This window comes from Centropristis striata, chromosome 24 (genome assembly GCF_030273125.1).
Source record: "Centropristis striata isolate RG_2023a ecotype Rhode Island chromosome 24, C.striata_1.0, whole genome shotgun sequence".
NCBI classification, from domain to species: domain Eukaryota; kingdom Metazoa; phylum Chordata; class Actinopteri; order Perciformes; family Serranidae; genus Centropristis; species Centropristis striata.
The window spans coordinates 15,396,136-15,414,967 of record NC_081540.1 but is presented as its reverse complement, the minus strand read 5'-3'; the positions used below and the strand labels follow the sequence as shown (position 1 = coordinate 15,414,967).

The window sequence follows — 18,832 nt, the reverse complement described above, 5'->3', positions numbered from 1 at the left end:
TGGAATTTAACACTGAAAAATAATAATTTATGTTGTTTTGTCATTTGTTGGAACATTATTGTATTATTTAAGAAAAAAATACTGTTTCATTAATTAATATTTATAAATATTTTATAAATTAGTTTCATATATAAAAAATATATATAGTAATTATAATTATTTAGTATTACCGGTACATTTATTATTCAGATAATATAATTGTTACTTGTTTTAATAATAATAATAATAATAATAATAATAATAGTTTAATTTAATGCATAAATAACTTGATAAAATGCCCATTAATTTATGAATGAATTAATATATTTTGAAAATTGATGTATTCTACATATGAATAATTATATAAACTAGAAAATTTCCTCTGGGGGAAATTTTGAAAGGGCCACGGGGGCTACTGCCGGTGTGTGTACACTATGATGAGATTCTTCAGAGATTTCAAACAATTAATACTAGTAATGTTATGATACTATTCCTCTTCAAGTATTTATTTATACAGCAACCTATGCCCTTTAACCTCAAAATGTGTGTGTGTGTGTGTGTGTGTGTGTGTGTGTGTGTGTGTGAGAGAGAGAGAAACATTTGTATCTGGAGGAGTGTGTGTGTGTGTGTGTGTGTGTGTGTGTGTGTGTGCGTGCGTGCGTGTATCTTTAACTGTTATTACATTAAATGACCAGTGTGTGTGTGTGCTTGCGTGTATCTTTAACTGATATTACATTAAATGACCAGTGTGTGTGTGCGTGCGTGTATCTTTAACTGTTATTACATTAAATGACCAGTGTGTGTGTGTGTGTGTGTGCGTGTATCTTTAACTGTTATTACATTAAATGACCAGTGTGTGTGTGCGTGCTTGTATCTTTAACTGTTATTACATTAAATGACCAGTGTGTGTGTGTGCGTGCGTGTATCTTTAACTGTTATTACATTAAATGACCAGTGTGTGTGTGTGTGTGTGTGTGTGTGTGCGTGCGTGTATCTTTAACTGTTATTACATTAAATGACCAGTGTGTGTGTGCGTGCGTGTATCTTTAACTGTTATTACATTAAATGACCAGTGTGTGTGTGTGTGCGTGTATCTTTAACTGTTATTACATTAAATGACCAGTGTGTGTGTGCGTGCGTGTATCTTTGTATCTTTGTATCTCTGGCACACCCATTATAATCTCAGAATTTCTCCAAAAATGATCATGGTCATTGAACAGGGATTGATAAAAAATTATATGACCTATCGAAACGCAAAGTAATACACCAATACACAAGACTTGTGTCTACTGTTTAAAGTTTAAATGGAGTCTCTAGGTGGAATTATGCCGGAGAAGTAGACGTCTGAAAATCTTCAATTAATGTTCTTTTTTGCTCATTTTCTTTCGGCCGTCCCATTCATTTCAATGCAAAATTTTGGGCAGTTTTTCGCGACGTAAGCCCCGAGCACTGGTCCCTACAGCTATTGCTGTATGGGACCAGTGCTCGGTGCGATTGCCCCGAGGCCCTAATAATATTTTTAATATTTTAGTTTAATATTTGATCTACATCAGATGAAATGTAAAAAAAAAAAAAAAAGTTTTTTGTTGTAAGAGCTTTATTTGTGACTTATCTTAAAAATTAAAAATAACAATATTAACTAGAAAATTTCCTCTGGGGGAAATTTTGAAAGGGCCACGGGGGCTACTGCCGGTGTGTGTACACTATGATGAGATTCTTCAGAGATTTCAAACAATTAATACTAGTAATGTTATGATACTATATAATATACAAGGAGCACACCTACAACAAACATTCCTCTTCAAGTATTTATTTATACAGCAACCTATGCCCTTTAACCTCAAAATGTGTGTGTGTGTGTGTGTTTGAAACATTTGTGTCTGGAGGAGTGTGCGCGCTTACGCGCGCATATGTGTGTGTGTGCGTGTGTGCGTGCGTGCGTGCGTGCGTGCGTGCGTGCGGTATCTTTTTTCGCGACTTTTTTCGTATTCCATAGAGAAAAGTAATAGCACACCGATCCCGATCAAACCGCACGTTTTGATATATAATTTAAATATATAAAAACTCTTCGAGTTGCAGGACTAGTAGCGGGACGAAATTGCGTCCGCAAGAAGAATAAGAAGAAATCCACAGTATAACAGTAGTTATACTGAGGTGAAAACTGAGTCAAGGTGTTTTTGTGTTTGTGTCGTAGGAATGAAACTTCTTATCACTCCATGATTCAGACTCTTAATGTGAAACTGGTCCATCTGGTCCAACCAGCAGCAGCTCTTCTTCCTCCTCCTGCACTTTACTTCTACTCTCATTTTAACTTTTCATCTTTCTGTTCGTTTCCTGCACAACTTTAGGAACAGGAGATCAAATTACTATTGTTTTTCTAAATATTTCTCCCTCAAAGTGGCAGATCAAATAACATTATTGTTATTGCTATAAAACTAAATCTTTATCCTGATAATGATATAAATGTTGTTACCTGCATTTGTTTTTTTTAAATAGCACAAAAAAACAACAAAATTCAAATATGTAAAAAAATAAATAAAAATCTCATAATTTATAATTTAAACGTCTAATTAAACAATCTCAACGTTTAAATTAGTTATAAGACCAAAAAATTACAATAACTATGTAAACAAAATAAATACATTTTAATAAAATTAAAAAATTAAAAAAATATATTTAAAAAACACTCATCAAAATTGAAATTCAAAATTGTATTAAATAATAGTAAAACAAAAAACTCAATCAATAATGGCCTTGAAATATGTAAAAATTAAAATTTTAAAAAGACATGAAACAAAATATATGATAAAAACTAATATTTCAATATTATTAAATAAAATTACATTTGATCAATAATGACTAAAAAAAATGAAAAATAGTTTAAAACTATAATCTAATCAGTTGAAATTTTTCAATTAAAATTGCAATTTTAAGATTTTTTTTTTTTTTTTTAATCAGCTGAAATTAATAATAGAAGTTGGAATACCAATAAAATAAAATAGATTTGAACCAAATAATTCATAAAATCTGAAAATGTAAATAAGTTTAAAAAGTACATAAAAAAGTAAAATAATTTGTTTTATAATATAAATAAAAAATTGCAATATACACATTGATCTTCAAAACCTCAACATGAATATATGTCAAAATGAAAATATAGAAATGCTATATTCAGAAAGTCAATAAGAATAAATAATAACAATAATAATAATAAATTAGAATAAAAAGATTAAAGTTGCAATATCAATACATTTTTAATATATTTGAATGAAAATAATGATTATAATTATTTTTTTAAATACAAAAATGTAAAAACAATTTAAAATAAAAAATATTTAAAATCTAAATTCCAATATCATTATATTGTTATTTTTTTTTATCATTTTTAAAAGATCAATAATTTTAAATATTGTTTTGAACCAAATAATCCATAAAATTAAAAATGTAAATAAGTTTAAAAAGTACATAAAAATGTAAAATAACTTATATATATAAATAAAAAATTGCAATATAGACATTGATCTTCAAAACCTCCATCAAAAAATGAAAAATATATAAATGCAATATTCAGACGGTCAATAATAATAACTAGAAAATTTCCTCTGGGGAAATTCTGAAAGGGCCACGGGGGCTACTGCCGGTGTGTGTACACTATGATGAGATTTCAAACTATGCCCTTTAACCTCAAAATATGTGTGTGTGTGTGTGTGTGTGTGTGTGTGTGTGTATAATTGAAATCACACAAAGTTACCTGTGTGTGTGTGTGTGTGTGTGTGAGGAGTGTGCGTGCTAACGCACATGTGTGTGTGTGTGTGTACCTGTAACTGTAATCACATTAGATCAAAGGCAATCAGATCAAAGCAATCAACAGAATTAACTGACACCTGCTAATGAAAGAGTGACAGCAGCCAGAGGTGGACAGGAATTTCTGGCCTCGAACAGAAAGCATTTTTGGCAAAACCATAATACCTATCATTGATCTGACTTCACTTTGAGTTCTTCCTGAACGCCCAAACTATAACTCTGACAGCTTTACCAGAGGACTGTGAGTGAGAAGACTAATTTTCCTATGTTTCTATGTATAAATGATTTCTGTAGAGTGGAATTTGCAGCCTGGAGCGCAGTTTTCAAATTTATTTTTTGACAATTTTTTCTCTCCCTCTACACTCTGGCGATGATGTCACACACTGTGACACGAACATTCCGTGCAATACACACCCATTATAATCTCAGAATTTCTCCAAAAATGATCATGGTCATTGAACAGGGATTGATAAAAAACTATATGACCTATCGAAACGTGGATTAATACATCGATACACAAGACTTGTGTCTACTGTTTAAAGTTTAAATGGAGTCTCTAGGTGAAATTATGCTGGAGAAGTAGACGTTTAAAAATCTCCAATTATTGTTCTTTTTCGCTCAATTTTTTTCGGCCGTCCCATTCATTTCAATGCAAAACTTTGGGCAGTTTTTCGCGACTTATGTCGCGAAAGATCAATAATTTTATATATATATATATATATATATATATATATATATAAAACTCTAACTATTAAACTAATGAAGTCTCCAGTTTTTAACCAAATATTATCATAAAATCTTAAAATGTAAATACGTTTGAAAAGTACATAAATATGTATTTTAAATTTATTTGAATGAAAATCAAGATTATAATTAGTTTGAAAAATTACAAAAAAAATTAAAACATTTTTTTATTTAAAATCTATTAAATATCATTAAATTATTATTTTTAAAAGATCAATAATTTATATTTATATATATATATATATATATATATATATAAATATATGTGTATTTTTTTTTTTTTAACTCATGAAGTCTGGGGCTAGGGTTGGGTTAATTTGTTAAAAATGAGCTGGTATAGTTTTAGAGTTTTGCTCTGTGTGTATTTGTTGTGTTCAATCAATGAAGCAGAAGTAAAAGTGATGGTGGTAAAGTTGTCAAACAGCCACTTCCTGCTGCTGTTCAGTGGTTTGATGAGACTGGCTGAGAGGGATTTGGGATTTGGCAGCAGATCAGATATGAAACACATGAAACAACAACACAATGGCAGCTTTGTGTGAGTGTGCTAGAGAGCCGGCGGAGCTGCTTTCTGCAGGTTTTAACACGGAGCAGACACACAAACTAGTGCACAGCTTCCTCACGCCTCCGCTAAAATAAAGTTCATGTAACTTTATTCCTCTAAGCTTTATGGAGGCCCATCACTGCTAACTAGAGACAAAGTAAGATAGAAAATGCATCACGTATGTCATTTTTATGAGAAACTTTCTTGAAATAGTGAGTTAGTATCTCTTTATAGATACCGAGTCATCATTTTTTAAAGCTTCTCCACAGTTTTGATCAAGTTTCTTTTTATTTTTAAAAGTTTCTTAGTTGTAGTCTTGTACCACAGCTAAAGTTCTATGGTTGTGAATTAATTCGGAGAGAGAAATAGGATGGTGACCACGGTTTATAACTCCACCTTAAACTGTCTTTTTATTTTATTTTATTATCATTATTGTTGTTAATTAATTAGTTTATTTTAAAAATGTATACTTTTGTTATTATTCTTATTATTGTTAATTAATTAATTAACTTTAATTATGTATGCTATTATTATTATTATTTTTGTTGTTGTGTATATTATTTTATTAATATTATTATTATTATTATTATTATTATTATTAATAATAATAATAATAATAATAATAATAAAAATAATAATTTATTTTAAAATGTATTTATTTATTTTTATTGACCCAATTATTTGTTTTCCTCTGTTGAGAAAAACTCAATAAATACAGTTTTTATAAAAAGAAAAAAAGTTTCTTAGCATTAAAAAGTATTTATTATTTTTTTAGAAAGTTTCTTATTAACTGTAGTAATCTTAGAAAATATATTTTTTTTAGAAACGTTTTACTTTTTTTTTTTATGAACTTTGCCATTATTTTGCTAAAGTTTCCTGTTATTAAATTTAATTTTCTTACTTTTTATAAGTTTATTTTTATTTTGGCAAAGCTCCTTATTATTTTGAAGTTTCCTGGTTTTTTTTTTTAGAAAGTTTCTTATAATTCTTTTTTTTAGAAAGTTTCATATGATTTTTAGTAAGTTTCTTTTTTTTAAAGAAAAATACTTAATTTGATAAGGTTTCTTATAATTTTTAGATTTTTTTTTGATTATTTAAAAAAAAAAGAAGGTAATTTTTTGTTTTGGAAAGTTTCTTATTTTTAAGAAAGTTATTATTTTCCCTTAACATTAAAAAACACAAAAAACAACAACATTGAAACTGTTAAAATTAAAAGAATATCATAATTTATAATGAAAACATCAAATTAAACAGTCTCAACATTTAAATTAGTTATAACACCAACAATAATGGCCTTGAAAATTGTAAAAATGTAAATTTTAAAAATACATAAAACAAAAATATATGATAAAAAAAGATTACAATATTAATAAAATTACATTTGATCAATAATAACAAAAAAGAAAAAGAAACTTTAAAACTATATTTAAATCAATTGAAATGTACTATTTAAATTGCAATGTTAAGATGATTTATTTTTAAATAAGCTTAAAATGTAAATAATAATTTAATATAATTTAAAAATACATAAAAATGTAAAATATTTATTTTAGAATATAAATAAAAAAATGCACCAAAATTCCACCAAATTAGATTTTATCCAAATAATCATTAAACTAAAATAATAATCCTGATAATGATATAAATGTTGTTACCTGTCTTTGTTGCTACATGGGCATTGTTCAGAGTTTTTATTTATTTAAATAAAACAAAGAAACAACAACATTGAAATTGTTAAAAATAAAAAAAATCTCATAATTTATAATGAAAACATCAAATAAAACAATCTCAATGTTTAAATTAGTTATAAGACCAAAACATTAAAATAACTATAAATGAAATAAATACATTTTAATAAAAATAAAAAAATCTTATTTTTTAGAAAGTTATTATTTTTGAGAAAGCTTCTTATTATTTTGAAATAGTGATTCTGGTCACGTTAGCCGGTTGCACATTAACCGGTTGCATTAGCCGGCCACGTTAGCCGGTCGCACATTAACTGGTCACACATTAACTGGTCACATTACTCAGTCGCATTAGCCGGTCGCACGTTAGCCGGTCGTTCATTAGCCCGTCACGTTAGCCGGTCACACATTAACTGGTCACATTAGTCAGTTGCATAAGCCGGTCGCACATTAGCCGGTCGTTCATTAGCTGGCCACGTTAGCCGGTTACACATTAACTGGTCACATTAGTCAGTTGCATTAGCCGGTCGTTCATTAGCCGGTCAATCATTAGCCGGTCGCACATTAACCGGTCGCACATTAACCGGTTCCACATTAGCCGGTAGCACATTAACCAGTCCCACATTAACCGGTCGCACATTAGCCGGTCACATTAGCTGGTCACATTAGCCGGTCGCAACATCAACCGGTCGCTTAAACCGGTCGCACATTAGCTGGTCGTTCATTAGCCGATCGCATTAGCCGGTCACAGTAGCCGGTTGCCGGTCAGTAGCGACTGCACAAAGTGTCGAACTGCTGAAACGACGCATATCACCACCCAGTGTTGAGGAGGAGGACACGTTCCTGTCAGTTATTAGATTTTCTCAGTTGCATGTAAACTGGGACAAGGACAGAAGTCCTATTAGACGCCAATATCGATTTTTAAGCATAGCTCGATTAAACTGCATGTAAATGCACTGACTGTGTCCGTGTGGAGAGAGGTCAGAGGTCAGAAGAGAACCTTTGTGTTTACATGCAGATGAGGTGTTTGTGCTGCTTCTTACCGTGGACAGATATAAAGGCTGTCCTAATTATCAGTGTCAGTATAGTGAGCTCAGGTCTGTAAGCCTCTTACAGTAATACACCTTCTGCTGAGCTCACACTGCTTCTTCTCCGCTCCAAACACATCATTCACTGGTTACCTGTTTCTTCTCCAGGAGAGGACGGTGAGGCTTGGGCGACATGCTGGGGGGAGATCTGGTGGCGGTGTGGGACGTGGCGCTGAGCGATGGAGTTCACAGGATCGAGTTTGCTCACGGCACCACCACCGGGAAACGTATCGTGTCTGTCAACGGACAGGTGAGTCTATGTTTAGTTCTCTTCACAGCCTCTTAAACAAGGCAGGCATGCAACCAAGCTTCATGTCACGATTAACTCCACCAAATTAGATTTTATACAAATGATAATTAAAATAAAATAAAAATCCTGATAATGATATAAATGTTGTTACCTGCCTTTGTTGCTACATGGGCATTGTTCAGAGTTATTTTATTTAAAATAACACAAAAAACAACAACATTGAAATTGTTAAAATTAAAAAAATCTCAGAATTTATAATGAAAACATCAAATTAAACAATCTCAACATTTAAATTAGTTATAGTTAACAATAATGGCCTTGAAAATTGTAAGAATTTAAATTTTAAAAAGACATAAAACAAAAATATATGATTAAAAAAAGATTTCAATATTAATAAAATTACATTTGGTCAATAATGACAGAAAAAGAAAAATAAACTTGAAAACTATATTTAAATCAGTTGAAATGTACTATTTAAATTGCAATGTTAAGATGATTTATTTTTAAATAAGCTGTAATTAATGATAGGAGTTGGAATACCAATAAAATAAAATGGATTTGAACCAAATAATCCATAATATCTTAAAATGGAAATACGTTTAAAAAGTACATAAAAACGTAAAATAATTTGTTTTAGAATATAAATAAAAAATTGCACCAAAAGTCGACCAAATTAGATTTTATCGAAATAATCACTAAAATAAAATAAAGAACCCTTAAAATTGTGTGTGCATCGCAAGCATTGAGAAATGCAAAATTAAAATGAGTAAAAAATAAAAACAAACATAAATGCAGCATCATTTAATTGGTTCAAATGAAAAAAAAATGTCAGTGCTTAGTTGATAAACAAAAAAAATGAATCTCAACAATATACCAAGTTGCAATAAAATATAGAAATAGAAATATCAATAATATAAAAGAGATTAGAATAAACATAAAATTTAAAACTTAAAAGTTAAAAATATGTGAAAGTAATTCTAATTCTAATATTTCTAAACAGCCTTTACATTAAAAAAGTTTCAATAAAAATAGGACAATAATTCAATATGGAAATTGAACAACTCAGTCATTTTTCCCCATTTAAATGTTAAAATAACTATTGAGATAATACATTTCATCATACAAATAAGTTAAAATAAAAACATAAAAGTTGTAATATCAATAAAATAAAATATATTACAATAATTATTTATTAAATTAAAATAAAAATGTCAATACAGGACATAGGTAAATAAACATAAACATTTATTTGTGCATTTTTTTATAACCCTCATTTATGTGTTTATGTATTCACACCTATCTATTTATTTCAACATTTTTTATTTATTTAGTTATTCATGTATCTATTATTTTTTAGTTTATGTATTTATTCATGCATTTGTTTTTGCATTCATTTATTTATGTATTTATTTATTTATTTATTTTTAACACTTTGGTTAATTTGTTTTTGTCAGTACGTTTACATGACACTTGAAAAAAACAAATTATTGCCTTAATCTGACTATAACTGGACAACTGAAGTGCATGTAAACGTGTTAGTCCGACTGATGTAGGAGTTCTCCAACTCTGATTAGGACACCTAGATAATGGGATTGGAATAGGATTTTCACCGGCATGTATGACAAGACAACGCATGTGCGCATGCTCCGGATGCTCCGGATGCTCCACCCCCCACATTGGCGTATGACCCCGGAACAAAAACATCCAAGAAAGCCGGTCACATTAGCAGGTCACATTAGCTGGTTGCACATTAGCCGTTCACATTAGCCGGTCACATTAGCAGGTAACATTAACCGGTCACATTAGCAGGTCACATTAGCAGGTCACATTAACCGGTCACATTAGCAGATCACATTAGCCGGTCACATTAGCAGGTCATATTAACCGGTCACATTAGCAAGTCAGTCACATTAGCCGGTCGCAAGTTAGCCGGTCTTATTAGCTGATCACATTTGCTCGTCTCGCATTAGCCGGTTGCACATTAGCAGGTCACATTAACCGGTCACATTAGCAGGTCACATTAACCGGTCACATTAGCGGGTCACATTAGCAGGTCACATTAACCGGCCACATTAGCAGGTCACATTAACCGGTCACATTAGCTGGTCACATTAACCGGTCACATTAGCAGGTCACATTAACCGGTCACATTAGCTGGTGAAATTAGCAGGTCACATTAGCCGGCCTCACATTAGCCGGTCTCACATTAGCCGGTCGCATTAGCCGGTTGCACATTAGCCGGTCTCACATTGGCCGGTCGCATTAGCCTGTCGCCAGTCAGTAGCGACGGCACCAAGTGTCAAACTGAGGTCAACAGAAAGGGCGCCATATTAACCCGCTGAAACGACGCATATCACCACCCAGTGTTGAGGAGGAGGACACGTTCCCGTCAGTTATTCGATTGTCTCACTTGCATGTAAACTGGGACAAGGACAGAAGTCCTTATTATTAAGCATCCCTCGATTAAACATGTGATATCATCACTTATTTGCTGTTTATCTATTTCATCACTTTGACATTAAGTGAGTAGTTCTGCTGTATGAATGATAACATAACATATAAAGCATGAGGCGTTTGTGTCCTCGACAGGAAGCGGTCAGAAGAGACTGGATGTTCAAGCTGGTCGGAAAGGAAACTTTCACGGTGGGAAGCTCCAACACCAGAGCGACTATCGTCATCGAGGCCATCAGCGGCTTCGCCTACGAGTACACGCTGGAGGTTGATGGCAAGAGTCTGCAGAAATTCATCGACAACAGAGCCAAGACGTCCAAAACATGGTTGCTCAAAGTGGACGGAGAGGACTGCAGGGTCGTCCTGGGTGAGGAATGTTCTTCTGCAGACTCTAATTAGGGCCACGGGGCACTGGTCCCATACAGCAATAGCTGTAGGGACCAGTGCATTTTGCATTGAAATGAATGGGACAGCCGAAAAAAAATGAGCGAAAAACAACAATAATTGGTGATTTTTAAACATCTACTTCTCCGGCATAATTTCACCTAGAGACTCCATTTAAACTTTAAACAGTAGACACAAGTCTTGTGTATCGGTGTATTAATCCACGTTTCGATAGGTCATATAGTTTTTTATCAATCCCTGTTCAATGACCATGATCATTTTTGGAGAATTCTGAGATTATAATGGGTGTGTATTACACGGAATGTTCGTGTCACAGTCTGTGACATCATCGCCAGAGTGTAGAGGGAGAGAAAAAATTGTCAAAAAATTTATTTGAAGACTGCGCTCCAGGCCGCAAATTCCACTCTACAGAAATGATTTATACATAGAAACGTAGGAAAATTTGTCTTCTCACTCACAATCCTCTGGGAAAGCTGTCAGAGTTATTGTTTGGGCGTAGGACGCACAGATGCGCCACCAACACGCACCAACAGCCTCATTGGCTCCCATATTAAAAACGCAGGAAGTTTACTGAAAAAGGAAGATGGAACAGTTTTTTTAGATCGCTCTAACAAAGCTATTTTTTCATTTTTCTGAAAAAAAAAACCATGTAGACGTTCAGGAATAACTCAGGACGCTCAAAGTGAAGTCGGATAAATGATAGGTATTATGGTTTTGCCAAAAATGCTTTCTGTTCGAGGCCAGAAATTCCAGTCTGTCTACCTCTGCTGTCACTGAGCCGGAACAGGTGTCAGTTAATTCTGTTGATTGCTTTGATCTGATTGCCTTTGATCATTGATGTGATTACAGTTACAGATACACACACACACATGCGCGTAAGCGCGCACACTCCTCACACATGCATACATATGCTTCAAACACACACACACATACACACACACACACATTTTGAGGTTAAAGGGCATAGTTTGAAATCTCTGAAGAATCTCATCATAGTGTACACACACCGGCAGTAGCCCCCGTGGCCCTTTCAAAATTTCCCCAGAGGAAATTTTCTAGTTTTTTATTGTTATGCAAATGTTTTTGATTTATTGATATTACAGCTTTTATTTGTTGTTTTATTTTGTTGTCTTAACAGAGAGATTGCTTCATTTATTTTCTTCTTCTGTCTAATTTTATTTATTATATAAATGGTTAATTATTTATTCATTTCTTTTCTCTATTTCATTTCTTTTTCACCTATTGAATTTTTACATTTTTATGTATTATCAGTGAAAAGTATTCAAAGTAAAAGTACTCTGTTGTTGTTGCTTTCAACAGAAAAAGACACAATGGACATTTGGTGCAACGGACAGAAGATGGAGACGATGGTGAGACTCACTGGACATGAAATTCATTAAAGTAGTTTCTTAAACAGAAATACTATTATCTATTTACTGAAACTTCAGTCGGTACGTTTACATGACACTTGAAAAAAACAAATTATTGCCTTAATCCGACTATAACTGGACAACTTAAGTGCATGTAAACATGTTAGTCCGACTGATGTCGGAGTTCTCCAACTCTGATTAGGACACCCAGATAATGTGATTGGAATAGGGTTTTCACCGGCATGTATGACAAGACAATGCATTTGTGCATTCTCCATCCCCCACGCTGGCGTATGACCCCGGAACAAAAACATCCAAAAAAGCCGGTCACACATTAGCCGGTCACATTAGCCGGTCGCACATTAGCCAGTCGCATTAGCCAGTGGCACATTAGCCGATCGCACATTAGCCGGTCGCACATTAGCCGGTGGCACATTAGCTGGTGGCACATTAGCCGGTCAGTAGCGACGGCACAAAGTGTCAAACTGAGGTCATCACAAAGGGCGCCATATTAACCCGCTGAAACGACACATATCACCACCCAGTGTTGAGGAGGAGGACACGTTCCCGTCAGTTATTTGATTTTCTCAGTTGCATGTAGAAGTCCTATTAGACGCCAATATGGATTTTTAAGCATAGCTCGATTAAACTGTGCATGTAAACACACTGACTGACAGAGTGTTTTTTACAGTAATACAATTGTATTATTTTATGTTGTTTTTTTTTAAGATTATTTTTTGGGCATTTTTATGCTTTATTGAAAGTGATAGAGTGAAAGGGGGTGATAGAGGGGAAGACATGCGGCAAAGGGAGCTCAGGCCGGATTCGAACCCGGCTCCGCCGCAGCAAGGACTCAGCCTTAGTGGTAAGCGCTCTACCAGTGTGAGCCACCGGGACATCACAAAAATAAAAAAATGCATTAAAATAAATAGAATAGAATAGAACTAAATATGACAAACTCTAGTAAGGGCAGCATTTATATATGAAGATTTTTTTTAAACTATATCGATATATCCAATATGGTGTAATTCCATATCACATTTAAAAATATATCGATATATTTTTCATATCGATATATGGCCCAGCCCTAGTATCCTCCTTTAAGACAGGAAGGCTTTCTCGCCCTCTTTCAAAATAACATTTTAAGACTTTTGCATTTAAAGTGCATGTTTTTTCCTGATTATTTGATTTTATTGCATGTTTTCTTTTTTACATTTTTTAACTGTATTTTGCTACTTATTTTCTTTTTTCTAGTCTTTATTTTTTATTCAAATTTCTTTAATTTGATCAATGTTGCATGTTTTTCTACAAGCTTGTTTAGTTCATGTTTAATTATTGTTTTTTTTATTTAACATATTTTTTAGTTTATATAAATGGCCACATTGTTTATTTTTTTATCTTTTATTTATTCACCTTTTTTCTGATTAGATTCAGATTCAGCCTTTATTGTCATTGAACAGAGTAACAAGTACTAGTACAGGGGTGGTCAACCTGTGGCTCTGGGGCCACATGTGGCTCTTCAGGCCGTCTGCAGTGGCTCCCTGTGACAAAAGAATTATACCAAATAAAATGTCTTTTCTATTCTCTTTACATTTTAATTTTCATTGATTGTTGGTGTAGGCCAAAAGAAAAAAAATTGTATTCCTGAATTATAAAAATGTGTACACATTACATTTTATGTTATTTTTACATTTTAGTCAACTAAAATGTGACCATAGAGTAATGAACTCTGAGGCTCGCCATCTTAACCTCTGAATTTTGCCAACATCAAACCTAGTTTTGAGTTTTTCCTTCAATTCCAAATCTCCTGAGATATTTTTGGTGTCCAGTCTCTCATTTACACTTGATCCTGGCTGCATTCTGACAAAATCATACTCATAAATGCTCATTATTGTTTATTGTTAATTGTTAAAAGGTTCCCCATTAGCTGTCACCAAAGTGGAACGGGCTAGTCTTCCTGGGGTCCAAAAAAATTAAAAAATCACTTAACAATGATAATGTAAAAACAATGAAAAATTGTAGACATCATTAAAAATCATCAGAAATGATTCAAATCAGTTCATAAATTCACAAGTATTCCATTCATTATTACATTCATACAGTCCATTCCCTACCCACTAATTTCAATAGTGCATTAAGTTGCACTCAAATGGTACTTGAAAGATATTTTGCTATTCAGCTTACGTATATTCAGTACATTATGACCTATTAGTATTATGGGTCGGGTCATTTAGACTCAGTAGGCTGTTTCATCCTCATAGTAAGGATCAAAATAATGTTTGCGACTCCATTATTATATTTTTCTCTTTTTTTGGCCAACAATGGCTCTTTAGTTAGTAAAGGTTGCCGACCCCTGTACTCGGACAATGGAATTAGCCATCAACCCGTCCAAACGTATACTTAAAACACACATATAATATGACAGAGGTGGACAGGACAGGGAGACAGAGATGGAAGAAAAGAAATACAGCACAACGTGAGGAGAGGAAAGGAGAAAAAAACAATGATTAATGACTGATGATGAAATCCTGAAACTAACTGTTTTACAGGGAGAGTTCGTGGATGACGGCACAGAGACACACTTCACACTGGGGGAACATGAGTGCTGCATCAAGGCGGCGGCGAGCGGTGGGAAGAAAAAGAGCGGCATTGTGCACTATTTACTGCTGGACGGAGAGAAAATACCAGTTTCAACACAATAAGACTGCTGCAGCCACTTTCAAAGAGACTCTGTGAATGAGGCATTCCACACAAAGTACAAATACCAGAGCAGCACTACAGGAAGTGCTTTGTCATGAAAGGTTTTGTTTTTCATCATTGAGCGGGTTTGAATATTAATTTTTACAGATGCAAATGTATTAATGTAAATGTGGCGAATAAATACAGAAATTAGCATTTTTTTTTTTGCTGTTCTGATGCCCCACTGCGTGATTCTTTGCGATTTTATTTTAAAGTCGCACTGAATTTATACAATTCATTAAAATGTGAAAACGATGGTGAGACTCACTGGACAAGAAATTCATTAAAGTAGTTTCTTAAACAGAAATATTATTTAAACCTCAGTGAGAGTGTTTTTTTTATTTTTTATTTTATTGTTGTTGTTTTTTTACAGTTTATTGTATTTTTTTATGTTTAATATCACAGAAATTTAAAAAATGCATTATATATATATATATATATATATATATATATATATACATATATGTATATATATATACATACATATATATATATATATATATACATATATATATATATATAAATAAAAATAGAAGTTTCAACTAAACCCAATAGTTAATCCAAGCATTAGTTCATTGATAAAATATGACATTAGTTGATATTTTTGTTTTAATTTGCTTCTTTATTTATTTACCTTTACGTCAATTATCTTATTTATTTTAGTTTCCCTTTTATTTCTAGGACTTTTTTTAAATGTATGTATTTGTTTTTGCATAATATTCTTACGTATTTGTTATTAATCTCCCCCGAACTTATTTATTAATTAATTATTTTCTTTATCCATTTCTTTTTCATTGTTCAAATTATGTCATTCAAGGCGTCATCACATATAAGATAATTTAAAAAAAAAATGCAATGCAAAAGGTAAAAAATAAATTAAAAATAACATTTCAAAAACATATAAATTATTAAAGATAAAGAAATACATTAAGTGAAAATTTTAATATGAATTTTTACAGATATAGCAAATATATTAATGTAAATGTGGCGAATAAACACAAAATTGCATTTTTTTTTGCTGTTCTGATGGCCTGCTGGGTGATTCTTTGCTGTTTTATTTTGAAGTCGCACTGAATTGACACATTTAATTAAAATGTGAAAAACAGAAATGAACAGATTTATTTATTTATTTATTTATTTTTGCCGTAAGTCCTTTTTGCTCAGCCTCCGCGCAGTACGTGAGTTCTTGAACGCCACTGCGTCAAGCACGCTAAGTTTAACTCGACAAAGACTGGAATAAGTGAGGTTTGGTATTCAAAATAAAAGCATCAAATAAAAATGAACTCCTTGATGTCTGTTTTATCTTGTGACAAAGTTTTAGATTTCATTTTTGCTTCATTTCAGAGAAATAATCATATAAAAACCACAAAATCCAACTCCAAACCAAGCAGTAATTGCACTTACCACGGTCTGCTTTGAATATATACACTAATTTAGACATAAAAATGACAGAAATTGTAAGTTTATTTGAAAGGGAAATTATTATCTAGATAGTGATGAAGTAAACAAGTGAGATAAAACGATATTAGGACTAAAATATAACATTTCTTTATAACTAAGTATAAAATACACAAATATTTTAATAGAGTTGTTAAACAGTTTTAAATACAACTATAACAAAATCAGTTTGAAAATGTTTATTCACTGAAAACAAGATATAAGAGCTGAAAGAAGACAACAACATTGCAGTTACTGCACTCTGTTTATCATTACTATTAGAACATTTTACAGCAAAACCAGAGTGCAGTAACTACATTTTTGGGATCAAAGCTAAAAAAAATCATCATGATTTTTAAGCATAAAAATTACATCATCAATGTAGAAATAAGTGTCATATCACATACCTACCTATAACGCATTTGGCTGGCCAGTTAAAAAAAATATTTAAAAAAAACTCGAAAGCAGTTTTCTCAGTTTTACCCTTTGTGTAGTTACTGCAGTTAGACTTTGTAGGGCAGCATGCACTGCTTCATTATTATTTTGAAAATCCTAACCGGAATCCCCCTTGTTGAGTACGTGCAGCTTGACGTCATGACGCTCCCGGCCGGGATCTAGTGTCTCTCCACGGGATGGACCTCACAGCAGCTCGGGAAGGGGGCACGGCGGAGTGTTTGGGCGCCGCGTGCGGGACCTACCTGTGATATCATCTATAAACAACACCTGGATTATCATTTGTTTAGGTGGCGCGTGTCGCTTGAGGATTTAAACCTTAACACCTTAAAGCTTGAAGAGGTTTATTTGTGCGGAGCTGGTCCTGGAGACAAAACAACGGAACATCCTAACTCACCTCTCCACTAACTGGAATCACTCTGACACCAGCTGCGGCTCTAATTTATATCTATGATTTTTTTTTTTAAAAATGGCTGCTTTCGTCTCCTCTCCGGAGCTTTGACTCCCCACTCAGTCGCTAAGTGAAGCCGACTTTCAGCGCTGAAAAACGGAAGGTTTTCCCTCCTTTCCTCCCTCTGGCTTGGGAGCTAGTTAGCTTTAGCCGGCTAGCCTAGCCTTTTAGCAACAAGGCCGTTTTTTATGCTTGTCGCCTGGTCAGTTATGACTGTAAGTGAGTCTTGTTGCTGTCACAACCAGGAGCAAGTGTCCTTTTAGCCTCACGCGCTCTGTTGGGACATGGGGAGGTGTTGTTCAGCCGGCCGCACATCTGTCTCCGCACCGGGATCTGAAACGGGGACACCCCGGGGAACAGCTGCCTTCTCCGGCCAGTAGCAGCAGCCTGGCCGCCTCCTCCACACACAACCACTGGGAATATAAATAATATCTAAACACCCAGGCATGTAGAAGAGCTTAAATTGTCTTTTTGGGCTGAAAAAACTCCAAAAACCTATTGAATAATACTACTTCGACACCTGATAAAGTGGTGTTTTGACATCACCAGGGTCCATAGGAGAAAAGCATGATTTAAGGCTCCTGGAGGTCACAGCTTTCACCTTCCGATCTACCGCCACAAACATCCACGTCTGATCAGCTGGAGGAGACATAAGTTGCAGTGATGAACTACCAGCAGCACCTCGCCAACTCGGTCGCCATCCGAGCCGAGATCCAGAGGTTTGAGTCCGTCCACCCCAACATCTACTCCATCTACGAGCTGCTGGAGCGAGTGGAGGAGCCGCTGCTGCAGAACCAGATCCGGGAGCATGTCATCGCGATTGAAGGTAGGACCAGAGGGATGGGTGCTGGGTGCTGGTGGAGGTGTTAAAAACCCCAAAAAACACATTTTAAAATACCTCAAATCCACAAAAACCAAAGGCCTTACATTGTCTACTAAATATCCCACATTCCCTCTTAGGTTTTGTGGTTTCTTTGCCTGATTTTCTGGCTGTTTTCAGTGACATGTGGTTAGGAATAAAGCATGGAAATTGGAGTCTCCAAAAGCTCCAAATCCAGACTTCTTCATCACATCCAGACTAGAAAACAAAGCAGCATGGAGCCCTACTGTAAATTTACCTCTAAAGTTCTGGCTGTAAACTCCATGAGGCCAGTTTCAGTTTGATGATGATATACCAAGTAAAACTGGAGACAATCTCAAATATATTTAGTATAAAATGATAGAACTGGATGGAACCCTCTTATATGTTAGATTTGACACCTTTGTTCACATTTGCAACATTCAAATTCTTTATTGAGCATGATAGTGTTTTGAAAGTAAAAAAAAAAGATTCAAAATCACATTTTATGTTGGAATAAAGGACTAAAAAAGACACAAAATGACCAAAAAAAAGACACAAAATGACTAAAAAAAGACACAAAATGACTAAAAAAGA

The 18,832-nt window shown here is 33.6% G+C and overlaps 2 protein-coding genes across 3 annotated transcripts in view; both read left to right on the top strand.

Annotated features, from left to right (window-relative positions):
* The first annotated feature begins 7,379 nt into the window (after nucleotides 1-7,379).
* Nucleotides 7,380-15,397, top strand: LOC131962998 (fas apoptotic inhibitory molecule 1-like). The gene is made up of 4 exons (XM_059328122.1): nucleotides 7,380-8,091; nucleotides 10,681-10,909; nucleotides 12,268-12,317; nucleotides 14,867-15,397. The coding sequence occupies exons 1-4, from the start codon at nucleotides 7,975-7,977 to the stop codon at nucleotides 15,017-15,019; spliced, it is 549 nt and encodes a 182-aa protein (XP_059184105.1). The 5' UTR covers nucleotides 7,380-7,974; the 3' UTR covers nucleotides 15,020-15,397.
* A 1,695-nt stretch (nucleotides 15,398-17,092) lies between these two features.
* Nucleotides 17,093-18,832, top strand: part of agap1 (ArfGAP with GTPase domain, ankyrin repeat and PH domain 1) — a 219,059-nt gene continuing 217,319 nt past the window's right edge. For both annotated transcript variants that reach the window (XM_059327900.1, XM_059327899.1), the window contains exon 1: nucleotides 17,093-18,223. In XM_059327900.1, coding sequence (XP_059183883.1) covers nucleotides 18,061-18,223 — 163 coding nt within the window. In that variant the 5' untranslated portion in view covers nucleotides 17,093-18,060. The remainder of the gene's footprint in view (nucleotides 18,224-18,832) is intronic.